Here is a 27,059-nt window from a genome sequence, read left to right as displayed (position 1 = left end):
AACAGAAAGGGGCAAAGCTCAGAGGGCAAAGGAGAAGACGCGACGGCGATGTGGTGGTATTAAGGTTGCGACTCCCTTTGCTCACCCCACCATGGATTTGACGTCAGGGAGAGCCTGGAGGGGACCCCGCAACGATCTGAACAACGCGTGGACATTTGACAGGCCAGGCCCCTCCCTCTGGTACTCCCTTTCCCCAAGGGATGATCAGCATGAGGTGAGCACGGGCCCCGGGGCAGTGATCGGGCCGCGCGGTGCTCAGTGACCTTCTGAGGCGTGATTGGACCATTATGACAGACAGCAGGAGCTGTCGGGCCCACTTCGGCAATTCGCGGCGACAAGCTGTCGCGTCGGGCGACCAATGAAGCTCAAGCTGAGCGCATTGCCCGATACCGCCCAGCAATTCTGCCATCGACATCACCTCCGTCCACCACCTTTGCGCGCGTCTATGCCATGGTCTCCAAACACCTGGCTGGGCCAAAAGCTTAATTCCTCGCCATTTTATAAGGCTCAAAAATGGGCTGACATTTATGTGTGCATTTATTTTTCTTGTATAGCATCTTGTTGCACTGAGATACCCTACCTGCTGCTATCTGTGAAGGAAGGCTCCTGCCTACCCGTGGACCTGCCTGTTTGACGCGACCCGACTTGCGCCGCCGGAGCTGCCCCTCCTTCCTGCCTTACCTGAGCTAAAGCAGCTCCTTCCTTGTAAGTTGCGACGGTTGTCTTGCTCCTGCCAAGCTTTGTAGATGTAGTCCACCTCCATCCGTCCGGCTTCATCTCTCCATGGATACTCATTTGACATTAAGCCACACCCTTTCATCACCTTCTGCACCCATAGATCTACTGTCGAGCATTGTATCCCGAGACTAACGTCAAGATGCCGAGAAAGATTAAAGGAAAGGCACCGCAAAAGCCGCTCTCAGGCGCACGCCAATCGAGCCTGAGCACCAGGAAAACGGAGCCCCCAACCGCCGACGCCGAACCATCCCAAGTCGAGGCGAAAATAACCCAGGCGGAGGCGGAGCCAACACAGGCCAAGGCAAAAACGACCAAGGACAAGACGAAAGTACCTACGGGCGAGGCCTTTCCTCAGAAACCCGGTTAGAAAAAGGGTATCGCGAAGGATAAGCGACCTGGCCCGGCCTCTTCTCTCCAGGCCAAGATGTCGCAAAGAAACCGTAGTGGCCGTGGCTCGAACCGCAACAATGGCAGCGGCCACGGCGAAGAGATTCAACTGTGGAATGACGCCAAGGACAAGTTTCAAGAGATTGTCACCGGTGTCAACCAGGAGAACGACAACCTAGCTGAGCTGATCAAGCTGGATAAGAAGGCGGCCAGTGCGAGCAAGGACGGCGGAAACCCTTCGGGCAACGATCTTAACAAGATGGAGCAGTTCTGTCGGTCCGGAGTTAAGCTCTCGGAAAACAACTCAAACAACATCAAAACCCTGGTCGAGCAGCTTAAGATTCTGAAGGCTGTGCAGCAGGCCAAGGAGCTTGCGGAGGCACCTGCAACGACTACCTCGTCATCTCGGACAGGCAGCTCAACACGGAACAGAGATGCCGCGGCCGCGGCGCTCTACGACTTTGACGGTGCTGGAGACTCGCCTGTACCCAGCCCCATTGGTGGCAGCTCACGCAAGTTTGGTGATCGGGGTAGCAACCGCGACAGTATGCCACCTAAGGCAGATAGTGTCGAGCCACAAGGTTCGACAGGCAGCAATACGGCGGGCTCGTCCTCGGGGGCCCTCGGATCAAATGCCGCGGCGGCTAGAAGCAAAATCTCGTTCTCGAAAGGAGACAAGGTAGCTTTCAAGCGCAAGAAGGACGAGCCTCAACAGGGTGAGGCGCCGTACGACTGGATATTGGGCGAGGTGGTTGGTATCATCGGCGAGGGCAAGAGCAGACGATACAAGTGCTTGGACGTGGAGCCGGAGGACAACGTCAAGCCGAAGGAGTACAAGACGTTTGCGTCGGGCATGATACCGATCCCGCCAGAGAACCAGACGCACAACCTCGCCAAGCTAGAGGCAGGCAAAATGGTCCTTGGCTTGTATCCGCAGACGACAGCATTTTACGCGGCGGATGTCGTCGGTACAGAGGCCGACGGAAAGACGGTCAACCTCAAGTTTCATGGTGAAAACGATTCATCGACTACGCATCAGGTGGAGAGGCGCTACGTGCTTGAGTACCGGCCATGAAAGCCAATTGATATGAAGAGTCGCGGGTGCCAAAGTAGCGGCGGATATTGAACGAAGTTGGGAAACAAGAGTTACAAGACATTATGGATTTAGTTTAGCGAAAGCCGTATGCAGGCGCTGGGTCTTGTTGAGAGGGGCGCATTGGGATTACCGAGATCAAACGAGATCAAATGGACCGGGGCGCTGTCTATGCAACTGATGGCTCACTAAACGAACAACCACTGGAGAGTCATGACGTAGCGGGTCCGAACGGAGTTTAAAGACCAATTCTCAAGACAGGGTTGGCATAAAATAGGTAGCTGACAATGTCTATCCACAAGATATGATAAAGCGAGTCTACAGAACTCTCAGAGAGCCCTCAGTTCCGCCGCAGCATTAGCACAATCTAGGTGGTCTGCTATTATGGCCTCAGATAGTCCGACACCTCACCTCCTTGAGCGTAAGCGTTTGCAACATTGACGCGGTGCGCCTTTTCTCCTTGAAGAAAGAACTCTCGAATCTCCTCGGGGCTCATTTCCGGCCTGAGATTCTTCAAATTGGCCTGGATACGTCTCATTCCCTCTCTCGCCCTTGCGCGGATGGCGTCAACATCAATCCCCACCAAGGCACCATCTCGTTTCAGAATCCGTCCATCTACCATGACAAGATCAACATCTGCCGGGCTCGAGTGCAGAACAGCCGTACCCAACGGGAAAGCCGAGCCACTGAGTGCTCGTTTGCTCGTGATGACGACGATGTCGGCCCGTTTCCCGGGGGTGAGAGTGCCAATCTGGTCGCCGAGACCAACGGCCTCGGCGCCGTTCCTCGTTCCCCATATCAGAGCGTCCCGGACGCCGAAGTCCATCTTCATGGAAACGCGATGTTCGAGGTGAGCTGCATGATGGTCCAGACTGCGCTGTAGCTGCAGCTGAAGCCGCATCTGCGAGAGCAGATCTGGCGCCGCGGCGCTTGACGTGTCGATGCTGAGAGACGGCTTCAGACCGTGAGCCAAGGCCATCCTCAGCGGAGGAAACCCCATTCCCATCTGGATGTCCGTTTCAGTGGCAAGGGCGATTTTACCTCCCGTCTTCGCGACGAGGCTCATTTCGTGGTCTGTCAGGTTCGTGCAGTGAATGTACACATGCCCAGGCAGCATGAATCCCATATCCGCACGGACTTCCAAGTCACTCGTGAGGTTCGAGGCAGGAACGGCGCTGGAGTGGGAGCAGCAGAGAAGCCCCAGCTCCTGGGCAAGCTTTAGTTCATCGCCCATCCAAGAGAACGGAGTCGTGCCCGACTGGCTAAGCTGCAGCGCTACGCGGACAAGCCCGTCGTTCGCGCCTCTCTGCGCCATCTCCTTGACGTGGGTCAAACGAGCGCTCCAACCGCTCCGTCCCGCCGGAGTCTTGCCATACTGATCTCCGCTCATGCCGTAGCAGAAGAACGCGCGGATCCCAGAGTCCTCCAGCCCGCGCAGCTCCGCCTCCGCGTGCTCGGCCGAGTGGAACGACTCGCAGGTGTCCATGATGGTCGTGACCCCGCTCTCGATTGCCTCGAGGCAGCCGACCAGGGCGGACGTGTACATCTCGTCGACCCCGGTGGCCGGCAGCCAGCGGGTGTAGGTGTTGGACAGGAAGTGCCAGAGATGCTGGTCCACGCCGATTCCGCGCGTCAGGCTCATGGACACGTGGCGGTGGGTGTCGATCATGCCGGGGACGACGACGCCCTCGGAGGCGTCGATGATCTCGGCATCTGGCGGCGCGGAGATGTCTTGAGTCCTGCCGACGGCTGTGATGATGCCGTCTTCGACCAGGACAGCGCCGTTGTCGAAGTCGCCGAGGGAGTCGTCTAGCGTGACCACGTAGCCGCCGGTGATGAGGAACTTTCCAGACATGATGAAGGGAAAGGAGTTTGTCGATGTTGAGTTACGCACAGTTGAGATAAGGGAGAATCGTTTAGGCGAGAGAGGATGAGATGTTTTGCCAGATTTGGTGCATTAGACCATTCAACCCTCCTTATATGTCATTGCCTTCGTAGGCAAGAGTAAACACGATTATACTGCATCCTCAGTGGAATCGCTTCTTTGGAACAGGTTCTGCTTGAACTCGCTCTTCGCGCTTCCGTCAACGCGAACGGAAAGTCGGCCATTACCAGTGGCATTTTTCCCCGAAAACACCGAGGCCGTTGATTCATATTCAAATGAATCATTCTCGACCAGAATTGCGGGGTCTTCATGCATGGTTTACAACTTGCCAAGTCATGTTGTCGAGGATCAATCACGATAGTTTCACTCGAGTGACCGGCGCTGTAAGTCATACGGTGTTAACGCGCAAATAGACCAAACCATCGCAAAAGATGTTCTAGGTGCCTGTGAAGATGCAAGTTTATGGGGATTGATGCAATATAAAAGAACAAAAGCTCCGATAGCTTTAGATTTTGCATGGGAATTCACTGGCTTGGTTCGTTTGATTGGCATTTACCGAGGTCTAACAGGCGATACTGGCCAATTTGTCACTCGAGTGACCTTCGATTGCTTAGTGGAGGCCATTGCTGCGGGCCTGCGGGTGAAAATGGCCCATGATTGTGTCAAACTACTGGGATCCCTCTACAGGCGCAGCGCTCGTCTGTGGTTAAAGGATTGAATGGTCTCTCTCTGAGATGTAGATACGGGCAGACTCTAGGCGTGGTGGATGGCTGTCAACCCGTCAATTCGTATTTGAAGCAGTAAATGTACCGTAATTCGATTGATCCCTGTCCTTCAATATCACTCACTGTCATGACGATCGTCTCAAAGAGAAGAGTTGAGTCTCAATTGCAGGTGTTAGCAACAGAACAACAAAAGCCAACCAGTCTAGGATATGAATACACAGCTTCTCGAAGCTCTAGTTCTACAATTGCCACATGGGTAAAGGCACCCCCGACTGAACTTTAGTTTCAGCCTCTGAAACATTTATATAGCATTTGGCCGGTTTGGTCATGAGACTGTCCATCGCATCAAACGTTTGCAGACTCTCGGGAACTTGGCAGGGCTCCAGGTTCCATATCGTTAGGACCACAAGGATTCTAAACTCGATGTACGCCAACCGCCGCCCAAAGCATCCCCGCACGCCGTTGCTAAAGCTCATGAAAGGTCCAGCCTGGGGGTCAAATTCGTCCCCATTCGGTCCCGGCTTAAGCCATCGCTCAGGTATGAACGATTCCGGGCTGACCTCCCACGAGCCACGAACATTCGGCCGAGATCTGGAAGTCTCGCTTCGCAATGATTCATCAACTTCTATGGGTGCTTGGGTGATGCCTGGGCCACACAACGGCATGAAAACCTCGGTTCCTTTGGGTACCCGATGACCCAAAATCTTGGTTTCTACTTGTGCCTGTCGCACAACACCCATTATCGGTCCAGACAATCGCAAAGACTCTTCCGTAACTGCTTCCAGGTAGGGCACGTCGACTTTTGTAATTTCGGAAACCGAAGGCTGTCTTGATTGGGCCACAGACTCGGCAAATGCCAATTGCAAAGCTCGCCGAAGCTTCTGCTGGACATCTTGGTGAACCGTAAGGTGCTTGATTGCCCATTGGAAAGAGGTTGAGGTTGTCTCGTGGCCTGCACCAATGTAGCCGTACAGCTCGTCGCGGAGTTGAGAAGAGTCGAAAGTGGGTAATCGGCCGGCCTTCTTGGCAGCGTTCATTTCGCGCTGTATCATGTAGTCCAGAGCAGACCGGACCGGCTGGCCTCTTTCAAGCCGTTGAACAGCCAGAGAGACCTGATTCTCCAACATCCGGTGTCTGATGGCGTATGCCTCTTTCATGTGGCGTCGGCGGTTGTTGATTACATGGTACAGCCAGGGAGAGGGTGCTGTCAAAGACGCCCCGACAGCCTCCTGGTGAGCATGGTGCGAAACGAGGTCTTCGTCAGGGGGTTGCTCGGGAAATTCGACTTCTCCGCTTGTATTTGGCTTTGCAGCAGCCGTTTCGTGGATGATCTTGATGTAAGCTTCGGTTGTGTTCTCGGAGTCTCCCTCGCCAAGGGCAACTTCTTTGATGATATCGAAAGTGGCCATGTTGATGTCTTTGTCAGCTTGAAAGGGCTGACCACTGGCTTTTTTTGCTTTCAACTTCCACAGCTCGACAAGCCTCAAAGTGTTGGAGTATATTGCTGGAGCGGATACCTTAAGGATTTCTAGTTAGTCTCCGCTTGATAAATATCAATCATGTCTGTCAGGCCTTACTTACGGTGTTCAGAAAATTCGGCGTCATGAGATCCTTAACCAACTCCCGATTGGACTTGAACTGAGGATCCCGAGTTCGCATCCCAATGTGATGGTTTCCGAGAACCCCACGAAACGCAGCGATGTCTCGCTCGCCATGATCGAATTCCTTGTTTCTTCGGAGAAGTATATCTTGAGCCTCGCGGAAGTCTGAAAGTAGAAGCATCGGCTGTGATAGCGGAGCTACGAAAGCTTGGACGAGAGAACTTTTATGCTTTATGTTCTGTTGAAGAAACCAGGCGCGCGGTCTCTTGCCCTGCTCCTGTAACCTTTGCAACTCTGCCGCATCGCCAAGTATGGATTTCGCTGCGTCTTTGTTGAATGGTATGCCTGGAAGAGGTTTCGGTAGAGCCCATCGATAAATGAGAAACAATAGAGAGACAACGCCTACGACGGCCGCAGTCAAGGCGCCCGTGGTCTCTGCGAGAGTGTAGGCCATGGTACGAAAGAGATGTAACATGGTAAGAACTGTGATGTGATCATTGTTTATTTGCAATTGCAGTTGCGATCCTTGAATATTTGACTTTGACACCCGGCCTGTGAGTCGGCGGGAATTTTCTCGCTCGGCCCCCTTGGGGAGTCACTGACTTCCGGTGAAGGCCGGCGAAGGCCGGCAAAGCCGATGTCCGTCTCCCTAGCTTTTCTTTCCAAGCCAACAGACTTTTGAACATTGACCATCATCCCGCCCGTACAGTGCGTGGGTTTTGTCCGAGCCGCCGTAGTGAGCTATGCAAATGCCGGGGCATCTAAGTGGGGTGTTAGAGAACAAGGATTCAGATGTGCACAGGAGACAACCCGAGAATTCTTCTTCGCTTGACAGAATGCGATGGCCGAGACTGATGGGAAACTAGGATCTGACGGGCGATCTCGATGTCCGTTCCTTACATCCCTGCCAGAAAGAATATGATGATAGTTAATTAGACTTAGAACCAAACTTGCTAAAGGGTCAACTTATTGCAGGTTTGTTCTCGTCAGTTACACAGGCAGCTACAGTTCCCCTGTACATACCTAGGCGAGACTGATGTGAGTGTCTGACTGACTCAAATCAGGCGACATAGCTAAGAGATGCCTACTACTTGCCAACGCATGTCTCCATGGTTGATGTAACCTGGGGCGTATCCGATCTCAAAACAGAGTAAACACTACATTTCGTCCTGCCAATAACATCAGAGACGAAAGAAAGCATGACGCAGTTCTGCACGTGGGTTTGTGTGCCAAGACACTTTGCTGTACATGTAGCCTTCGACGAACCGCTGTAGGTGGGTGTGGCACACTACTTGGCCAAGAGTCAGTTACAAGCCCGCCAAAGAACGAGGGTGCCTACACGTACACTACACTAACTGCGAAACTTAGGCATGTTTTCACACAGTCGGTATCATTCTTGCCCTCCCAAGGAGGCTTTCCCACAGGTCATCAGAAGCACGTATTGCGAGAGGGGATGTGTCTAGCCTAAATATACGTACAATCTATCAAAATTCTCCATCGCTCAGGCTCGCCATGACTGTCTCGCGCCAGTAGGAGGTGGCGGCCAGTCCCGCCCCTGGTCCCAAGCAAACAGAACCAGTGGCCGACACCAACGCAGCAAGCACTGCCTTCTTCGTTGTGATGAACCCCTCGGATCTCATCGTCCAGATGTTGTACCAAGAAAGGGCTACAGAGGCTAAGCCGAAGAGATCAAAATGTCTGGCCAAAGGTCCCGCAGAATTTTCCACAGAACGCGCAGCGTCCAATCTTGAATAAGCCATGCCAGCAACGCGGACCGCACCGCATAATCCTGCGGCACAAGCGTACGTAAACTTCAGCGCAGGTACATCCTGCTGCCGGTACATGGCTACGAAATCCTCTCTTTCATTGTACGACGGCTCCTTCGTGGCACTCGCAGGCTTTTCCTTTCCTGCAAGCTTTTGCAAAACTGCAGACAAGCATTCTGTGAGAAGCGAACACACAACAGGCGAAAACGCTACAAGTGCTTCAGCTGCTTGTCGGATATGAGAGTTTTGAACCGGCAGGGCTGCAATGACGGCAGGCACCAGCAAGCCTGTGACGACCGAGGGCAGGATTGACTTAGCATATCTTGGGGGAACATGTCTTCCGTAAAGAGTACTGGACCCTTGAAGAACCATGCCTAAGCCCAACAGAGGAGCCACGGCATCCGGACCAAAAGCTGTGGACGCGAGACCACCTACCGTCGGCCTGTAGAGGATGTCAGACAGGGTCCCAGGGTGTTGAGTTACTTTACGTACCAGAGGAGAACAGAAAGCCTGTTACCCACGCGGTGCCCTTCGACGAGCCCTAGAGTGAGAGTGGAGAACAGACCATCAACACCGAGGTGGGGGCTATGGAATGGGCTTCGTCTCGAGGCGTCGTAAGGCGAGAGTCTTGCAGACGAACCGGCGGCAATAGCAGCCAAGAATAGCTTAGTCTGCGTCTGCATAACATCCCTGAACGTGGAGAAGTAGGCCAGTCCACCAGAGTGGTAAAACAGTGCCGCAAAAGACCCTGCAGAGAGGATTCTTGCCACTCTCAACACGGCCCTCGCTGTTATGGGCTTTGCGGGGAGGTCGTCGTCAAAGGGAACAAGCCGAGCTCGTTTGGGCATTGCAAGTTTCTCGACTCGAGGGCCGGCTTTGAAGATCGGGAGTGCAACGTTGAGGAACCCGTCCTCTTTCAAAATGGGAACCAGGTACTGCGTTACGATTTTGGAGAAATGCGATCTGCCCGTCAAAATCTGCTGGAGGTTGTGGCCTTCGGAGACCAACTTCTTCGCTCGGTGGTAACGGATTGCGTGAACTTGGGCGACGGAACCCTCCACCAAATCAGTGGAAAGTTGGTCGACATCCGGATACTTCTCAAGCAACTCGGCAATGGCATTTCCAAGAAGCGCGGCCGCTTCTATGGCGCCGTTGCCTCCCTGGCCGGAGACCGGGTCGATCTAGAACCACGATCGCTGTTAGTCCCCACGTCTGACTGACTCTAATGTCTGAGACGAACCTTGTGACTGGCGTCTCCAATGCACACGATGCGCTTGTAGTGCCATTTCTCGAATACATACTCTTCGAGAGGCACTAATGTGGCCATGATTTTGTTCTTGTAAATATCGCCGAATGTCACCTCTTCGTATAGCCGGTCCGACACATGTGCCAGAGCCAGTTTCTCTGTGTCCTGCTTTGAATATCTGGGGATGTCTTTGCCGCGCTTGGTTTCGCCGACACCTTCGAAAAGGAACCAGTACGTGCGATTGCCCGGCGCATCGACGATGAGGTAACTCCAGCCGTCGTCGTAGGCCGTTATCTGACGGCCTACAGGCAGGTTTGCAGGTCTTTTGGAAATGCCGAAAATGCATCTCGTATCAACGGGCACTCCTGAAAAGAAGCAGAAGGCGCTTGTTAGTGTTGCGCCTACGTTGTGAAAAGATCATGTTCTCGGATGGTATTCTCTTTTCCCGGTGCGACAGGAAACCTGATAGACTTACTGGACTGCTCGTCGTGCGGGAAATACCCAGGATTTTCTTTGATACCAATACGCCACATCTCGCTTCTGACAGTGCTATGTATGCCGTCTGCACCGACAACGATGTCGCCCTCATAGATTGAGCCGTCAGTGGTATGGACAGTGACTCCCTTTTCGGATAGCTCGATCTTGTTGACCCTCTTGGATGGGTTCACTTTGTTCTTCTGCTTGAGGTTGTCATAAAGAACTTGAAGGAGCATCTGTCTATCGATGAAGATTGAGGGATACCCAGTCCTTTTCTGGCGTCAGCAAAACGGCCAAGGTAACCACTACTCTGGATTTTCTTGCTGGTGTGGGCGACGTACCGTGCTTCCAGATGATGAGTCACGCCGCTGCTGGGCGTGGTAGTGGCTTTGCCGTTGGCATCACGGTAGCTCGCCTGCAGATAAAAGTCACCCGCAATCTCTCGAATAGGCTCGTAGCACTGTATCTGGTCGAGGATACGGAACCCGTTTGGCAAAAGGCCAATGCTTGCTCCAACCTGGGGCGCGATTTCGGGGTACGCCTCAAGCAGAGTGAAGTCGACACCGAGCCTCTCTAAAATGTTCGCCAAGGTAAGGCCAGCAACACTGCCGCCAACGATGATCACCTTGAAGCCCATGATTTTCAGTGAGGTATGCAGATCACGGTCTCTGGCAATGGAATTCGAGATAAGAATTTTCAGAATGAAAGATTGAGGGTTTTCTTAGAAGCAATGCCACATAGAAGCAGCGCGATATGTGGCACTGAGCATACCCAGACTTTAGAAGGATCATGTCACAGTGAAAACATCAACTTAGACGTAGTTACTATTCATTACTCGGATTTATCTTCGCACCGAGTAGGCTACACTCGGTCACGACGGAGTATCGCGAGGCCGTCTCGATGCAAGGCTCGAATATTTCATGCCTTCAAAACAGGGGGCGTGACGCCTGGCCAAGCCTGAGGCCCTTTCCATTTCTGGAATCTGTTGCCGAGCTTTTCGGTATTTTCCTCTCAGTGAACAGGATCTGCAAGGTTCGCCTGTAATCGTGGGCTCATAGAAGAGTGCGAAGACAATAGCTGCTGACACATAAGGCGGGCCGCGGGCCATCAAACTTGTGAAATGCTTCCGCAGGCCATTTGTTTGGTGGGTTTAGTCCGCGAGGGGGTTGACATGTACTCGGGATTGAATGAACCGCTTGGCACATGAGACAAGTGACATTGAACCGAGCGAAAGGTTTACGAAGGTGTATCGCATTAATCGTGTCTAGTCACCCCCATAGGAAAATTCGATAACTGAATACAAGCGGTGTCAAGAGTCATGGCCAGTCTCTACGACAGATTTACCAAGGGTATTTCCTCCCCGCACTTCCAAGCATGGGCCAATCAGTAGAGACCTAAAAGAAAGGTTTACAATTACTCGCAGTGTTACAGCTAACATCGTTACTCAACGTGTGATCTCACCTCACACACACTGTCTAGTTCCCCGACATTTACATACCCTCACAACAGTCTTAATCTACAGCAGCTCAGTATGTGGATGTGCCCTAGTCATGCTGTCGATATTTCCAGGGATTCTTTTACTCGTCCTTGCCATGTGATGTTGAAAAGTTCAAACAGGGCGTGATGTTACGAGATGTGAACAAAGATTTGACTCCTAAGCGAGCACCGATCACAGCAATTCGTGGACTTCAACCCATGCCATGATCCTCAAGACTGGCCGAGCCAAGGACCTTGTCGTGGTTCCTCCGCAGTGGTTCCTCCGACACAGGGACAAGGCCGGCAATCTAACCAAGTACGTGGGAGCGCACTCCGGGAACACCCTACCGAGAACCCAGATCGAGAAGAATGATTCCAAACACGCTCTTCGAAGATGTACGAGCGGGGAAAGCCGGGGGCGATGGGTACAGCAACCGGGTCTTGCCGCCCCGTCTAGGCAGTCGATATGTGTTCCGGTTCCCGTCAGTGGGGCACGATGCTCGCGACAGACGGAGAGCTCGGTCTCCGTGTTAGCTCGCGAGCACGAGCTCGAGGAACTGCTTGAACGAAAAGGAAGCGACTCCCCACTTCACTTCTCTTGCTTTTGAGTTTCCGCTGGTCTACATTCTACTTCTAAATTTTCATTCGCTACTACAACACTTGACCAGCTTTATTAACATATACATAATGGGGTGAACCGTCTCATGGATCGGCTCAATTTGAACTCCCTTGAGAACGTCGATTAGATGATCAGACGACTAATGCGGATCTGTTGCGACACCATCACATAGGAGCAGAGTTTCTTCTGCAGGCGCTCCGTCACAAAAGCCACGACACTGCTCGAGGTTCAAGACCGGAGCGTTGCACAGAAGTGCAGCGGACTTCGGCCGAACGCGGCTGTCTCTCGGCCGGAAGGAGCCTCCCAAAGAAACAAGTAAGCAGAAAACAACCTGCTTGCCTCCCGGCCAGTTGAACGCTTCGGTACGCCGTGCCGTTGACATTACTTGAATTGGAGACAGCACTTCTGTACGACTCAAGGCGAGCTCGATTATACACGTATTATGTAGGCTCATTGCAGAGAATGGCGAGGGCAGTTGACAGCAGACCTGGGTGAAGCCTGCTCACTATCGTCCTATCGAACAATCGGCTTCCACTGCTTTTCTCAGAAGCAAGATTCATCAATCGTCTGTGTAGGTGCCCGACGTGCTTCTCGACCTTAGAATGGAAGCAATTATCCTTCGATTCGAGAGGAGTTTAGATGTTTGATGACTGAATACGTACTTATTGCTGTCATCGAGTAGTTGGAGATATGGCCTGGGAGTCAACGGGCCCGGATGGCACGGTGAGAGGCTATGACATTTCGAAGAGCGACTTATAGTAAGACGAAAGGTTCTAGGCAAAAGCTGTTGCCAGTGTCAACGTAACACGATTACAGAGTCCGCCAACACCGCATTCGTGATAAATGCAGCTCTGAGACATCCAGCTTGCATGCTGAGTAGTACAGAACAGGAAGACATCTGAATGTGCGGTGTTCCTGGTAGGTAGTCAATTTGCTCCTATTACGACCTCAAACGTCATGTTCTACTGAGCACCATAGGTTAATTGTAAATATGTCAATGCGTCTCCATTGTGATAGTCTCCGGCTATAGGCAAGAGGCAACACCATTACATATCCAGTATTTTGCTACAAACATCCCAACCACGATTTCGCAACATTTGCTGCGGTGATCTCATCCTTGAGCACAGCCCAAATACAAGTATTTATCATACGGGACCCAGGCAAGATGTGCCAATGTGCTTATCAGACGTCATTTCGAGGAGCCCTATCGACGATTGCAGTAAATTGAACCGCTGGAAACCAGTCCCATTGGAATCCATGACGGTGAAAGTTGAAAAATCGCATTCCACACGTGTGTTAGTGACGACACCTCTGCCGTGGGCCACGAAGTACGTCATTGGTACATCGACTGCCCCCTTGCGGCCCCCGGTGCGACTTGCAAGGACCTCCCTAAGAGGCAGACGGAGAATTCTTGGGCTGAAGAATTCGATGCCATGTTCTAGAACCATGACTGTTCGTTGCTAAATTGACCTGGAGGGTTGCCTCGCTGTGTTTGCGGCTCTGCATCGCACGCATGTTCGTCCGACATGACCACAGATTGAAACTGGATGACGATGAAACGGGCTTTGAGCAGACCATTTTTTAGAGAGGTAGCAAGAAAAACATGAAACAAGAAACAAAGCCTTGCTCGACCGTTAGAGGGTCTCCCATCAAACTACGACGCCACACGATTCATTGTCATCAATCACGCGCATATGTCACGCCAAGATGTCAGCCGTGAAGGACGGTTCGGAGACGGTTCTCAACGACTCGGAGGGAGGAGGGAGCCCGGAGCGAGCGTCGGGGACGTGCAGATGGCGCTAGACCTAACGAGGAACAAGAGGTCAGGGGCCCCCTGTTTGTTTGGGTTCCACCGTGGAAGAGAGATCAGGTACCTGAGGGCGTTCATTGGTACGTTGTAATTTGCAACTTCTCCGTTTGGGCTGGAGCGGCAGCGGTGCCTGTGCAGCGGGCACCGCGTATTTCGTACCTGAGTGAAATCTCCGGCCTGAGGAGCAATATTCCATTCGATATTCATTCCGGCTAGACCCGATCTGGTGCTCATCCCACCGTGGGCCGTCACGCGCCACACCACTTGTTCTCTTTCGCGTAGAGCTTCTTTTGAGTTGATACCTGTCATGTCATGCATGTGTTGGGGGAAGGGTGTGGCGGTGGCTAGAGATGTTGTTCCAAAAGAGGCCTAGACGAGATCAATATCGATTCTTCCCCCGGGAAGAGGTGGATTGTCCGCGGACAGTGGTGGACTGGTGGGCAGTTCCTGAGGAGATGGGCAGAGGGGCTCCCACAGGCGCAGATGCGATAATGGCGAGGCTGCCGATGAACGAGATGAGGGGAGAGAGGGTTTGGACTCTTGGAGAGGTTGGTTGATGGACGGGACGGCCAGATGGTGATGTCCGTTGCCCAATGCCCTCCCTCGCCTGGTGATCAGTCGTAATGAGCGAGGTCGTGTTGCGCCCTGAAGAAGAGGATCCAGCTCTGCGACCCTTACTGGAACTGGAAATGCCCCTGAACCATCTCAACCTGCGTGGGAAGAAAGGAAAAAAAAAGGACAGTCAGCCTCAAAGTTCAACGGTCGAGCTGTGTGCTGTCTTCGCAAGAGACAGACAGTGTGTCACAGTGGTTGAATGAATGAAACGCATGGATGACCCCCAAAGTCGATCAATCCAACCAAAGGCATCTCTAGACGGGCCGCAGGCAAACAACGCTCGGCTGCACACCTCTTTCTCTGCTCACCTTCGTTTCGGAAGACGGGAGCATTAATTTGGGCCCAAATATAGCTGCCAATTGGCCCGTGTATGATACGTGCGCCTTGGCTTTGCACCTGCACCTGCACCTGCACCTGCATCGCACCCCCTGGCAGAGGTCACAAGCCTTTACGGATACACTTATGTTGGGTTAGGTAGGGACTGCACTGCTACCAAGACGCCCGAGCGACAGCCCAACAGAGCCAGAGCCGGGCTACGTACAGTGAATGGGATTGGACTGGAGACCTGACGTGTGTGAAAGTGTGGACGCGTGGGTGCGAGTGTGAAGTGAGTGTGACACTGAGGAAAGTGCGGCGACGACGGGCGGTCCTGCTGCTCCATTTCGACCCCAACCTCCGATCCCCGTCCCCGACTCGGCAAACACCTAGCAACACATCGCAAACTAAGGTTGCTTTTTTTTTTTCTTTGCAGCCGCGATAGCTTCTCTCCGTTACACATACCGCCTCAACCCTTCCACTCCTTCTTTATCCCCCTCAAACACTGACGACCGCACAATCCGAGTGCGCGCGCGACGACGAATCCCAGGCGATCAATTGCCCGTCCCGACCTTGCCAGAAAAACACAGCAGGAGCCATCTGCCATACGTTGCGACGCCCGTCCCCTTTCCCAAAACCACTCGAGCCTCAACCAACCCACATCACGCCAGTTCGACAACCGCCGACTCTCCCCAACCCTCCGACCTTCTGACGAACTCCGAATCCACGACACTCACAACCGACCGTCACAATGGGTGGTCAACTCTCAAAGATGATGGGCAAGATCTTCGGATCCAAGGAGATGCGCCTGCTCATGCTGGGTCTCGATGCCGCTGGAAAGACCACCATTCTCTACAAGCTCAAGCTCGGCCAGGACGTCACCACCATCCCCACTGTCGGATTCAACGTCGAGACCGTCACCTACAAGAATGTCAAGTTCAACGTCTGGGACGTCGGTGGTCAGGACAAGATCCGTCCCCTCTGGAGACATTACTTTAGCGGTGAGCACCCCTCCTGCCTGCCTGCTTCGCCCATCTGTCTTCCGCGGACTGCGCTAACGACCCCTATCCTACAGGAACCCAGGGTCTCATCTTCGTCATTGACTCCTCCGACCGCGCGAGAATCGAGGAGGCCAAGTCCGAACTGCACAGAATCATCAACGACCGCGAAATGAAGGACAGCTTGCTGCTGGTGTTCGCGAACAAGCAGGACATCAACGGAGGTAAGTTCAGGAACGCACGTCCCCACTGGGCATCAAGAACGCGCAGACTGACCACATCACCAAACAGCCATGAAGCCGCAAGAAGTCACCGAGGCCCTCCAGCTGTCCAAGTTAAAAGACAAGGTCTGGTATGTCGTGCCCAGTTGCGCGACGACCGGAGAGGGCCTCCTCGAGGGTCTCGCCTGGCTGTCTAACAACGTCAAGGCGCCCCCCGCCCCGGCCAAGAAGTAAACGACGAGTCACGACCCGAACCACCTCATTCAATCCGCCATCCGATTCCTCCTTTTTGACGAACAAAACCTGCCATCGCCTACTACTCCGCCACCAATCCCGACCAAACAAAACCTGTCCCCCATCTCCTCGCCATTTCCGACTCCGCACGCCACTTCAGAATGCATATCGAGGCATCGTCCGTCCCTGGCCCAAGCCCCGTCGAGGTCGGAAACCGTGCCATATATCCTCATTCGCCTCCTTCCTTCGCGGCTCGGGTGACGGACGCAGGAAAAGATGCCCTCAGCGAGTAGCGCGCAGCTGACTGAGTCCACGCTGGGAGACACAGGCGGGCTCGGGGGCTTACGCATCCTATGCTCGGCAGCGGCGGATCATCCCATCACCACCGCCAACCAACACCAGTCCCGCAATGGACCTTTTTAAACCAAAAACACTCTTCATGTAACGCTTTTAACTATCCAAGGGAGACCGGAGAGGGAAGAAAGCACGGGAAAAAGGGGCGGACATTCACCATCATGCGCTTGTTCTGGGGGTTGTTCTTGTGTTCTTCTTTTTTAACAAACTTCTGTCTATTCCATGTTGTGTGTTCTGAAATACCCGAGCTTTTTAGAAGGCGAGAAAAGAACGTGGTCCTCTTTTTACCTTTTTTTATTAACTGTCACTTTTTTATTTGTTTTCAGGGGAGACGAGGGCCAAACGGGTAGTATTCATTCTTCCCCCTTTCTATAGTTGTATTGAAATGATGTACAAGATTGTCTGGAAACACCGCCCTTCCTTTTCTTCTCGTCCCTGTGTTGCCGTGCGAGGAAGTGGAAGGGTCCGGTCGCGACATGCATGCAACGTGTGTGCTCTCGGTCTATGGTCATAATATCGTAGCCCAGCCGGCTAGGCTGTGCAGGTGCGAATCTGCGTTTCCCCCTTTCATCAGGGAGGCGGGCCGACTCTTTTACGAGGGAGGGCCGATTCATGGATCTTACAAAAAACAGAAATAGGAGAAGGGCCGAACGAACGGTGGCGTCGACGCTTTGACGATACAGGACGCCGCCATCGGTCGCGCCGCGGCGGATTCCCTCGTGGGCAAAAGGGTCGTTTGCTGCCAACGGTGAACTGGCTCCATCACGGGTCCTGCCGAGGCTTTTCGTTTCTATCGCTCGGTGCGCGCGGACGACGTGGCTGACCGTGACGGGGCTAGTCGCTCAGACGTTTTTTGTTTTGTTGGTTCAGGGGGTTGAGTGACGGTTCATCCGGCGATGAGGATCCCCACGAGACCGGCCACCGCCGCGGCACCGAGCCCGAAGTTCCTCGGCGCAGCGGCAGCGGCAGCGTTGACGGCGGCGTTGGCGGGCGCGACCATGATGGGCCGGTGCCAGCCGCAGTGGCTCGACGTGCCGCGCGTCGCGCAGGACCAGTAGGTGGTCTGGTAGTAGCCCATCTCGGCGAGGTTCGGCTCCGGGCGCGGGGTGACGCCGGGGGCTGGGGGGATGAGGGAGGCGTAGTCGCGGGGGCCGTCGGAGGTGGGCGTCTCTGCGGCGGCGGCGGCGATTGCGACGCCCGCGACTGCGGCTGGGGCCTCGGATGCGGAGGAGGGGGAGGGTTTCTTGTGCAGGCGCGCGGGGCCAAGGCGGAGGGGGCGGCGGGAGCAGGGGGCGGTTGTGTTTGAGGCCGAGGAGGAGGAGTTGGAGGGGACGGGGAGGAGGGTGTAGATTGGCGACGGGGTCGGGTCTGTGGCCTCGTCTGAGGGGGCCGAGGGAGCGTCGGTGGGACGGAAGGGACGCGGCGGGGGGCGGGTGAGGGAGGCGTCTGTGGGGAGGGACATTGTGCAGGGCGTTGGCGATGCGGGCGTCGCGGGGAGGGCGCCGGTCGAGGTCGCGAAGAGGATCAGGAGGAAAGAGAGGGGATGCATCTTGGGCGAGACTTTTGTTCTGGTCGATTTGGTTTGTGTGGTTGGGATGTTGAAGGTTAAGTGTGTGATGGAAGTGAGTCCGGCTCGGCTTATAAGAAGTGAAGATATCTCGCAGAGACAAAAGATGAAGATGTGGAAGAGAATCGAAGTTCGCGAACAATTGAGGCACGACGACAAGGAACAAGAGAAAGATTGGGAAAGGACAAGGGGAGCATTGTGTCCCTTTATCATCTGGACTCACATTGTCACTAATCAATAGAAACAGCACACATAGGGGGTTCAGAGAAAGCGTGACGTGCAAACCGATCAACCGCCTTGTAAGCATGCAGGAGTCAGTCACATCCTCCCCCATCATCGTCGCGTTCCAGGACGCGGGCGTGACATACACAATGTTTGTCCAAATGTTTCTGTTTCCAAATTTTCTCCTGCTTGGTCTCTTTTCAATTGTTTGGTGACTGCAAGGGTGGCAGTTCCGTTGCAGCATCCAACGTGGGCAAATGTCTGAGGTTCTGGGAGGCACTTTTTGGGTGATTGGTGTTGTTTGGAGAGGTGGACGTTTGGAGACGTTGTGAGGGGGCCGGGATGATTGGGTGTCAGCTTGCGGTGGGCGTTCATGGTGGAGGGGCGGATTCTGTTAGTGCTGCTACTCTATTGAAAAAAAAAACCCACGGGATTTTCAGAATTTTGGAGAAGACTTCGGGTTTGGAGACGCACACGGGGAAGCTAATGCAGTGAGATTGAGCTTGTGCCTGATTATTATCCGGAGTGCCGCAGGTTGGCTAATACCCGGACTGTGCCACCAACCTACCGCCGCCGATCCGGCCCCACCACCGAAAGACTGCTGGCCTCCGATCCGTGCTCGAATCCGGAGACACCCCGGCGGCCTCATCCTATTGCCCCGCGAGCACCCGAAACACGGGGTACTCATCGCCCTCCTCCAGGTTGATCACATTATACCGCGCCAAGCTCGCGTTGTTCTCCGGCTCCAGCAGCACAAACGCAAACGCGGCGTTCTTCTGCCGCGTGCTTACGCGGAACCCGCCCTTCGGCACCCTCACCGTCTTGCGGCTGGTTGATGTGGTGATGGCACTCTCGACGACGCCCTCGTTCTTGGAACTCGCGAGGGTGACGCTCTCCGCGGTGAGGACCTCCGCCTCCCCGATAAAGTCCTCCTCCAGCACCGCCACCTCGACGCCCAGGGTGCGCAGCTTATCCGCGACGGCGGCCCACGCGCGGGGGAAGACGTACGCTGCGGGACGGGCGCGGACGAGGTCTGGCGCGGTGGGCGTGCTGTTGCGGAATTGCACGGGGACGTGGACGAGGGTGCCGTTGCGGGCGTCGATGAAGGGCCATGTTGTGTTTGTCGTCCGCGCGTGGTCGGTGACGATGATGTCCTCTGTCCCGGCGGTGAACTCTTGCCGTGCGTTTTCGATAGTGGTGTAGACTTCTTCGGCGTTGTCGACGGCGGTTTGGAGAAGGGTCTCAACTGCAAGCAGACCGGCGGCAACGCGGCGCTGGAAGTGCTGGTCCGCAAGCCTGATGCCTCGTGTCTCCGTGAGGAAGGACACCGCCTGCAGGAGACCGGCGGAGTTATGCCCCGCGCGGGAGACGGAGCTCGGCTCCGTGAGGACGGGAAGGTCGGTGCCGCCGCCGGCTGTGAAGTACGCGCTAGTCCGCAGGCCATGGCTCCGCACCTTGCCCTGGATCGCACGCAGGAAGAGATCCTCCCCGAGAGCGCGGATGGCCGGGTGGATGTTGGGGTTCTTGACGTGCGAGACCTGGATGTCCTGCGCCTTGAGCCACTGGCCCTGCGCGCCGAGCCGCTGACTTGCGGTGTACTCGTGCGCGTCGAGGAAGATATGCGGGTCGAACGCCGACAAAAGAGTCTTGACGTCGCGGGTCTGCTGGCGCTGGAGGAGGGCGTGGTCGCGGTTCGGGTCGTGGTTTGAGGCGAGCTCGCGCTGGAAGTAGGCTACGCCGTCGGCGTTGTACCGCGGCAGGACGAGGATGTCGGCTTTTTCGAGGACGGAGGCTGTCCATGTCTCGTTGGAGGCGAGCTTGGCTAGAAGGGCGAGGATGGCTTGGTCGCCTGCCGGTTCGTTGCCGTGGACGCCTCCCTGCAGCCAGATGCGGAGCTTGGGTGTCGAGGAGCCAGACGAGAGGTTGAGGTAAGGAATTGAGCGGTCATCTTCGGAGGTGAAGGGGGTGTGGTAGGTTGCCCATGGATGTTGGTCTGCGATACCTTTCAGGAAGGATTCTGAATGATGTGTTAGCACATGCCTTTGCTCCTAAGTTTCAATATGACCAACTCAGCGTGTCTTGCGATGTAGGACCAGACGTTCCGTTGGCCCATCCGTCCGGTACAGTCTCATCATTCGCGAACGCAGGCGAGAGCAGCTCGACGCCTTCTACATCGGGGAAGAGCTTGGAGACGAGTTCGCTGTCTTTGGAAACTGGAACTTGGTTGTCCGCGTACTTCGTCTGCGCCGATATCAGGTCTGCTTGGAGCAATCCGACGGCCACGCTTCTAAGGAAGTGCATCTTGTGGATAGAGGACGAAGCCCGATGATGGCTTGGATTCGTCTCGTCGTGGTCACAGGCGCAATCTCACTCAACCACCATCTACCCTGGGCGGAGCACATTCATATACGCTGAATCCTCGCGGGGCCCGACATTGGGGAGTCACGGTATTCTCAACTCGGTATTCGAAAGTATGGGGTCTTTCAGACTCACCAGACAGAAAGTGAGCATTCTATTGTCGAGAATGATGATGGTGCAAGGCTTCCCCGCCATAGCGTCAATCATCGCGCCGTGGCACGCATGGCATTGTAACCTCTTGGCAGACAGCTGTTTACCAGACAAGGAAGGTGAAGATGTTCTCCCCGCCGGTTTGAATCGGGGAGAGTGCGATATTGAGCGAAGCAGGCTCACCATGGCGGAGAGAATATTGTCTACCACCAAGGCTTTTGCTGGTGGAAAGCGCGCCCAAGTGGGCACTTGGCGATATGGCGGAATATGATGCGATCCCACCGCTCACTTCCCCGTCGTTCTTCACATAATCGCACCAGCTTCCATTTGCCGCATTCGGAAAATTAACAATCTCTGTGTGTTTTGACGAGCGAGGTCGATGTAAAGCTTCTCTTGAGAGTGCCTGGTAAAGACTACTAACACACCATGTTCTCGCTCGAAGGCTCACACAGTTAGCTCAACATTCTTCTGTTATGTATTGTCGGGCAACCTGCCACTGGGCGCTCTCAACGCACCTTCAAAGCAGCTTTCTCAGTGTCAATTTCAAAGATCAGCTGAGAGCGATCAACGACATAGCGGAGAGGGAGTTTCACTGATTACATTTGCGACTACTGACCCACAAAGTACCCCTTCAATACAACGGAAATGCTGACAATGAAAATGTGATCATTTGACGCCTCTGGCCTCACCGGAAACAATTTGGCGCCATGTCTGAACATTAGGAAAACTTCTTCAACCCCGCTGACTGACCTACATACGCATATCAAAGACATGGTCCATCAAGTCATCGTCGACTCGTCGGCCTCATAGACTCCGACCCCAGCTCAGCAGGATGTCCCTCTCCGGGCATCTCGATCGGAGGATAATAACTCGGAGCCTCCACCACTGTCGGGTACCCCCCTTCCTGGCTCACAGCAACGTAATTCTGCGTCACGTCCGCCGCATCTCCACGGGCTCTCGTGTTCCTCTTCCTCCTCTTGTACCAGATGAACCAAGCCGCGAGGGCAAGCACCACCGCTCCGAAACCTCCACCAACCGCGCCGCCAATGACACCAGCTGATTTATTCGAGTGTGCTGAGCCGCCGACGCCAGCTGAGGCCGTAGGCATTACAGAAGATGTCGTAACAACCTGCCCATCCTCAATCCTGACACCCTTGCCTTCTCTACAGCAGTCCTTGGCATTCTGGTCATTGCCGCAACAGTAACTCTCATCGGCGCATTCAGTCACTGTCATATCCGTACCCGTCGCGCCAATGCCGTCGCTTTCTGCAAGACAAGTCGTTAGCACGTCCAACCCAATCGGCACATAATTAAACCCATGACAAGCGCCGACGCTGGGTAACAAAAATTGGAAACGGAGAAAGCTCACGATAATCATCTGAGATACACAGCTGCAGACACTTGGGCGACTCCCACGTTGGGTCCGTACAACTCTCTCGCCAGAACTTGATGTCCACAGTGTTCCAACAAAGGCCGTTAGCCTTGCATATGTCCCCTTTTTTGATGTTGCAGCACATGGCGTGACCACTGCTCGCGCAAGGTTCATAAGTGTCGAAATGGGAATCGTTTATGTCATTTCTATTGGTGCCATTGGGAACGAAACACGTTCCATGGACGGCGGTGATGCCTGCCGCCACGGCAGCTAGAGAGATGAACGGAGCACGACGCATCGTCGGTTGTCGACCTGACGAGTCACTCCGTAGAATGAGGTGTGAAATTCAGGGAAGGTTCGGAGGAAAAGTCAGGCTATGGTAGAAGTTCTGAGTGAGACAGCAGTTACACCTTTAGACGCCGTGGCGGCATCTAGCTGAACCACGCGGTGCGGCTGTGGAGAGAATACCTGCACTTTCATGCACCTAAGGATTGTACCCTATCAGACAGAAGAGTTGCAAACACCCCAAATTAGCGTCAGTCAGAATCTCGCCCCGTTGCGCGGGCTGAGATGTGTCGTTCGCGGTCATCATTGGCATGTTTGGATAGAACGTCGGCGAATAAGCCTTGGCGCAGTCAGCTTCAGCGTCAAGTAGGTCTGTCAAGAGCCTGTGATCCAGCCCAAAGGTTTACATAGGGTTTCCGTCAGGCTGTCGTTGAAAGAATCACATTCGCTGCCCGTAAAAATAGTTCTTACACAATCGGGTACGCTACCCACGCAGTTACAAACGTGGTCATGCCTGCGAATGGGAACCTGCAACGTGAAGTACTGTCTTAAGCATACCTACGGCCCGCCGTTGCCCATGTAAAGCATCGCGCTGGATACCGGCAGTGTAGCAACTCCATTGAAAGCCCACCGTCTAAGCTGACCCGGCAGTCTTTTTGAACATAAATTAGCACCTGAAAGATCAAAATCATTATGATTCCGGCGCCACTGACTGAGACATCCCGAGGATCGGCCCGCTCTCGTTCCCCTCCCGAACGAAGACGCCCTCGCTTTCGACCTTCCATCCCTGCACGCCGCTGAACTGGACGAACTGTACCGCCATCTCCCACGCTTCCCGGTCCGCCGCATCGCCGCTCTCGAATGTCTTGAGCTCGAGCCAGGGACTATCTGGGTCGGGGTCGAAGAGCTCACGGAAGAGCATGGAGTAAGACGTGTTTCGCTCCATCCACAGATCGGCGATGTCGATGTTGCGCATCTCGTCGGCGTCTTGGAGGATGTCGTTTCGAGGAACGAGCTGGACGAATAGTCGGTCGAGGCGGGGGACGTGTTGGACGAGGGTGTTGAAGTGGCTGGATAGTGGAAAGATGCCGACGTAGGAGAGGTCACGGATGGATGGTGCGATCAAGGGCTCATCGTTCGGGAATTCTTCCGCTCCTAGAAGAGCACCGAGCATTGAAGGCGGGCGCTTGAGGTAGTACTCGTACGTCTTGTAAACTCGAGTTGACGAGCCTTCGTTGAGAAGCAGACTTTGCCAAGGACGGATAGTGAACAAGTCGCACGAGACTCGTTTTTGGTGCGGGTTCTCGGGGGACGGTGCGTCCCTCGAAGAGGACGCAGTCGCTTTTGACTTGTACTTGCTCGTGACCACCTTCTTGCTCTTCCGCGAGAGAGACAAGATATGCTGCGGCATGTCGAAGTTCCACGCATCCCCCAAGAAGAGCATGCGCGAGAGCAGTTGCGCCAGAACTCGTGGCGATGCGATTATGCTCAGCCGTACGGGGTCGACGTGCTCGAACAGCGTCCTCCACAGCCAATTGTAATCTTCACTATATGACGCCTTATTCGCGTGCCCACTCTCCATGAGCTCAACGCTGCTGGCGAGATGCGATGTCGCTACACCACCCAACGCATCCTCGACGAACATGGTCACAGTGGTGACATAGTTCGTCAGGTTGTTGTCTCGAAGGAAGCGGAGGAAATCGATTGTTGCGGCCGGGTCGCGCGTCTCTTCTATGAGCGGCAGCTCGAAGCGGTCGATCGTCCAGATAACATGGCGGAAGAGTAGAGGCAGCACAGCGGCCCTCCACAGCTTGGTAACGACGGACACGTTCTTTAGATCTCTGTCGAAGAAGGGGTTTTGGAGCATCAGCGAGCTTGGCTGGTCGTGGAGCTTCGAATCTGAGGGCGCAGGGCGATCGAGGTAGGTGAAGATTTGGGCCAAGATCTCATTCGGGAGATCGTCGATAGTGACGGCCATGGTCACTACTATTTCGCTGGTGATTTCTGCCGAGATTTGATTAGATGCAAGCTGAGTACAATTCGATGAAGTTGCGTGGTTGAGGTTCTGCAATGCAGATCGCGGAACTCTGTTTCACGGGAAGGTTTCGGCCGAGGCGAGTTTCAAGATCAGACGGAGCGATTGAGGCGGTTCAAACAACGGTTCGGATTAGACTGAGAAGATCAGTCGAGATGACTCAAATGTTCTCGAGATAATTGAAGCTCTCTGGGAGCTGAAGCGCGTCTTTCGGGACTTTGAGTCGGCGAAATTGAGCAGACTGGGATTGGAAATGCGGCATGTCATCGCGGGGTTTCGGTCCAACCACAGGAACCCCTAAATCGCCACAGACCCCCACTGTAGCTTCCCGATAAGGACGATAACGATAAGAGCTCCGGAGCTCCCTTCCGGTCTTCGTTTCGCAGCTCATGAAGCTTCAACTTCTAAGTTGCCATAGACAACCAACTCTTGACTGCAATAAAACCAAAGTCCCAAAATTAGTCGAACGGTGAAATTCAGTCAGCAATTACACAATCTTGGCTTCCCTCAGCCGACGCAACCCTCGTGCAAGCACTTGCTTATTCCTCAATCAGTAACTGCATCATTCTCCACCGCGGTGCCGCTGCGGCGCATGCAGTGCTCCCTTCCGAAAAGAAACATCTTGGAACATCCACCCTTGCCAGCAACGAACACCAACAGACCGCTGGGTAAGAACTGTCCACATTGAAGAAGGCAGGATCGTGATTAAGCGGCCGCTACCGGACTTTGCCATTTGCCGTCTCCAAGAGCACTGGCCCCCTCGTCAGCTATGACAAAGGGCGGGGAAAGCGGGGGTTAAGGTGGGCGCGAAGCTTGGGAATGTGTGGTGAAGATGGAACGGCATGACATCGTTGAGACGAGGGGTGGCGGCCGAAGGGCGGGAAGTATGGCGGGTTTTGCCCGCATGCTTCTAAAACCCCCGGTCAAATGGTCCCATTCATATGAGGTAGCTTTCTGGGCTTGTTTAGATTTCGCATTGCCGAAGGGTAGGTACCATTCCGCTCGGAAACAAGGTAGCCCCAAGTTCGATTCTATTTAAATCAAGTCCCAAGCTCCCGACCTGTTCGGATTCATCTTTTGGGGGATGCAATTCCTCAGTCCAGCTGTTGAAAAGTCCATCATGGCTTCCAAGAATCACCAGAGACCACCCTTCCGCGCGGAGCACATGGGCTCGCTGCTGCGACCCAAGGCTCTTACGGACAAGCGCATTGCTTTGGATGAGAAGAAGGCCGTTGAGATTGCTGCGGATGAGGAGCTAAACCGTCTCGAGGAGGAGGGTGTTCGTGAAATCGTCAAGACGCAGCTTGACCTCGGCTTTCACGCCATCAATGATGGAGAGTATCGACGTCATCAGTTCTGGGGCAACTTCTTCCCTGGCCTAGAAGGCTTTGAGGAAGTTCCTGCCCCCAGCTGGGATATCTTCCGCATGTATGTGCCAGACATTGCGGCTTTCAGTAAGTCATCACGTTCTTATTTGAGAAAGGACTCTGTGGTTAACCATGTCTCCCAGTTGAGAGCGACCACAAGCCAGGAGAATCCATCCTGTGTACTGGCAAGATCAAGCACAAGGGCAGCACCTATTTGAGGGAATGGGAGTACCTCAAGACCCTCATTCCTCCTGAGAAGGTCAAGGATGCGAAGCTCACCCTGCCTGCTCCTGAGTGGTACCACCTGCGATATAAGAAGGGACATGCATACCCCAAGGATGTCTACGCCAACGACGAGGAGTACTTCGCCGACATTGCCAAGGCGTACCGTACGGAGTTGGAGGTATTATACGACCACGGCGTCCGTAACGTCACCATTGACGACCCCAATCTGGCGTGTAAGCTTTTGCTCGAATATCTCGCCCACAGCAATGACTGACAATCACCCAGACTTCTGCTCAGAAAAGATGCTCCAAGGATTCAAAGAAGCAGGCGAAGACTCCGACGCCCTCCTTCAATCCTACATCAAACTCTACAACGACAGCATCAGCTCCCGCCCGGCCGATATGCACCTCGGCATCCACCTCTGCCGCGGCAACTTCGCCTACTCGCGCCACTTCTCCGAAGGCGGCTACGACCGCATCGCCTCCCGTCTCTTCAAGCAGATCAACGCCGACACCTACTTCCTCGAGTACGACACCGACCGCGCCGGCGGCTTCGAGCCCCTGAAGGAGCTGCCCGCGCACAAGAACGTCATCCTGGGCGTCATCACGTCCAAGTTCCCCGAGCTCGAGGATCTCAACAAGATGCGGGAGCGGGTGTTCCAGGCGGCTGACTTTGTGGCGCAGGGGGCTGGTCAGACTCGCGAGCAGGCGCTGAAGAGAATTGGCGTCAGTCCGCAGTGTGGGTTTGCTAGCCACCACCTCGGCAACTCGATCACCCACCAGGATATGGTCAAGAAGTTGGACTTGGTGAGGAAGCTTGCTGACTCGATTTGGCCTGGCGAGCCTTGAACGATGAGTGTTCTAAGCATTAGGCGGCGTAGAGGAGTGGCGTGTCGAGCAGCCTTGGTGTTTATTGTGT

General features: G+C 54.4%; 11 protein-coding genes across 11 annotated transcripts; 4 read left to right on the top strand and 7 right to left on the bottom strand.

Moving 5' to 3' along the window:
- Nucleotides 1–91: 91 nt before the first annotated feature.
- Nucleotides 92–746, top strand: CGCS363_v013715 (uncharacterized protein; the record flags this gene model as incomplete). The annotated part of the gene is made up of 2 exons (XM_036645564.1): nucleotides 92–214; nucleotides 603–746. 2 exons carry the CDS (start codon nucleotides 92–94, stop codon nucleotides 744–746), a joined length of 267 nt encoding a protein of 88 aa, XP_036489338.1.
- A 416-nt stretch (nucleotides 747–1,162) lies between these two features.
- sgf29 (SAGA-associated factor 29) lies at nucleotides 1,163–2,200 on the top strand (the record flags this gene model as incomplete). Its single annotated transcript, XM_036645563.1, has 1 exon — nucleotides 1,163–2,200. One exon carries the CDS (start codon nucleotides 1,163–1,165, stop codon nucleotides 2,198–2,200), a length of 1,038 nt encoding a protein of 345 aa, XP_036489337.1.
- Nucleotides 2,201–2,600: 400 nt separating this feature from the next.
- mtaD-0 (5-methylthioadenosine/S-adenosylhomocysteine deaminase) lies at nucleotides 2,601–3,284 on the bottom strand (the record flags this gene model as incomplete). The annotated part of the gene is made up of 1 exon (XM_036645562.1): nucleotides 2,601–3,284. One exon carries the CDS (start codon nucleotides 3,282–3,284, stop codon nucleotides 2,601–2,603), a length of 684 nt encoding a protein of 227 aa, XP_036489340.1.
- Nucleotides 3,285–5,067: 1,783 nt separating this feature from the next.
- On the bottom strand, nucleotides 5,068–6,883 carry CGCS363_v013712 (Cytochrome P450 monooxygenase TRI13; the record flags this gene model as incomplete). Its single annotated transcript, XM_036645561.1, has 2 exons — nucleotides 5,068–6,345; nucleotides 6,410–6,883. 2 exons carry the CDS (start codon nucleotides 6,881–6,883, stop codon nucleotides 5,068–5,070), a joined length of 1,752 nt encoding a protein of 583 aa, XP_036489339.1.
- A 1,030-nt stretch (nucleotides 6,884–7,913) lies between these two features.
- On the bottom strand, nucleotides 7,914–10,555 carry andE-2 (FAD-dependent monooxygenase andE; the record flags this gene model as incomplete). Its single annotated transcript, XM_036645560.1, has 5 exons — nucleotides 7,914–8,637; nucleotides 8,688–9,376; nucleotides 9,436–9,806; nucleotides 9,917–10,188; nucleotides 10,260–10,555. 5 exons carry the CDS (start codon nucleotides 10,553–10,555, stop codon nucleotides 7,914–7,916), a joined length of 2,352 nt encoding a protein of 783 aa, XP_036490008.1.
- Nucleotides 10,556–15,504: 4,949 nt separating this feature from the next.
- On the top strand, nucleotides 15,505–16,206 carry ARF6 (ADP-ribosylation factor 6; the record flags this gene model as incomplete). The annotated part of the gene is made up of 3 exons (XM_036645559.1): nucleotides 15,505–15,754; nucleotides 15,829–15,975; nucleotides 16,043–16,206. 3 exons carry the CDS (start codon nucleotides 15,505–15,507, stop codon nucleotides 16,204–16,206), a joined length of 561 nt encoding a protein of 186 aa, XP_036489341.1.
- A 1,240-nt stretch (nucleotides 16,207–17,446) lies between these two features.
- Nucleotides 17,447–18,109, bottom strand: CGCS363_v013709 (uncharacterized protein; the record flags this gene model as incomplete). The annotated part of the gene is made up of 1 exon (XM_036645558.1): nucleotides 17,447–18,109. The coding sequence occupies one exon, from the start codon at nucleotides 18,107–18,109 to the stop codon at nucleotides 17,447–17,449; it is 663 nt and encodes a 220-aa protein (XP_036489901.1).
- An 890-nt stretch (nucleotides 18,110–18,999) lies between these two features.
- Nucleotides 19,000–20,650, bottom strand: MCPB-1 (Carboxypeptidase 2; the record flags this gene model as incomplete). The annotated part of the gene is made up of 2 exons (XM_036645557.1): nucleotides 19,000–20,366; nucleotides 20,419–20,650. 2 exons carry the CDS (start codon nucleotides 20,648–20,650, stop codon nucleotides 19,000–19,002), a joined length of 1,599 nt encoding a protein of 532 aa, XP_036489900.1.
- Nucleotides 20,651–21,641: 991 nt separating this feature from the next.
- On the bottom strand, nucleotides 21,642–22,177 carry CGCS363_v013707 (uncharacterized protein; the record flags this gene model as incomplete). The annotated part of the gene is made up of 2 exons (XM_036645556.1): nucleotides 21,642–22,123; nucleotides 22,174–22,177. The coding sequence occupies 2 exons, from the start codon at nucleotides 22,175–22,177 to the stop codon at nucleotides 21,642–21,644; spliced, it is 486 nt and encodes a 161-aa protein (XP_036489907.1).
- Nucleotides 22,178–23,205: 1,028 nt separating this feature from the next.
- CGCS363_v013706 (uncharacterized protein) lies at nucleotides 23,206–24,492 on the bottom strand (the record flags this gene model as incomplete). Its single annotated transcript, XM_036645555.1, has 1 exon — nucleotides 23,206–24,492. One exon carries the CDS (start codon nucleotides 24,490–24,492, stop codon nucleotides 23,206–23,208), a length of 1,287 nt encoding a protein of 428 aa, XP_036489908.1.
- Nucleotides 24,493–25,669: 1,177 nt separating this feature from the next.
- Nucleotides 25,670–26,989, top strand: yxjG (Uncharacterized protein; the record flags this gene model as incomplete). Its single annotated transcript, XM_036645554.1, has 3 exons — nucleotides 25,670–26,003; nucleotides 26,060–26,374; nucleotides 26,427–26,989. The coding sequence occupies 3 exons, from the start codon at nucleotides 25,670–25,672 to the stop codon at nucleotides 26,987–26,989; spliced, it is 1,212 nt and encodes a 403-aa protein (XP_036489906.1).
- Between the last annotated feature and the right edge of the window lie 70 nt (nucleotides 26,990–27,059).

This window comes from Colletotrichum siamense (assembly GCF_013390195.1).
Source record: "Colletotrichum siamense strain Cg363 chromosome Unknown KSG_Cg363_contig09, whole genome shotgun sequence".
Classification (NCBI taxonomy): domain Eukaryota; kingdom Fungi; phylum Ascomycota; class Sordariomycetes; order Glomerellales; family Glomerellaceae; genus Colletotrichum; species Colletotrichum siamense.
Note: the sequence above shows the minus strand (reverse complement) of the source record. Positions and strands in the feature narration are given on the sequence as shown.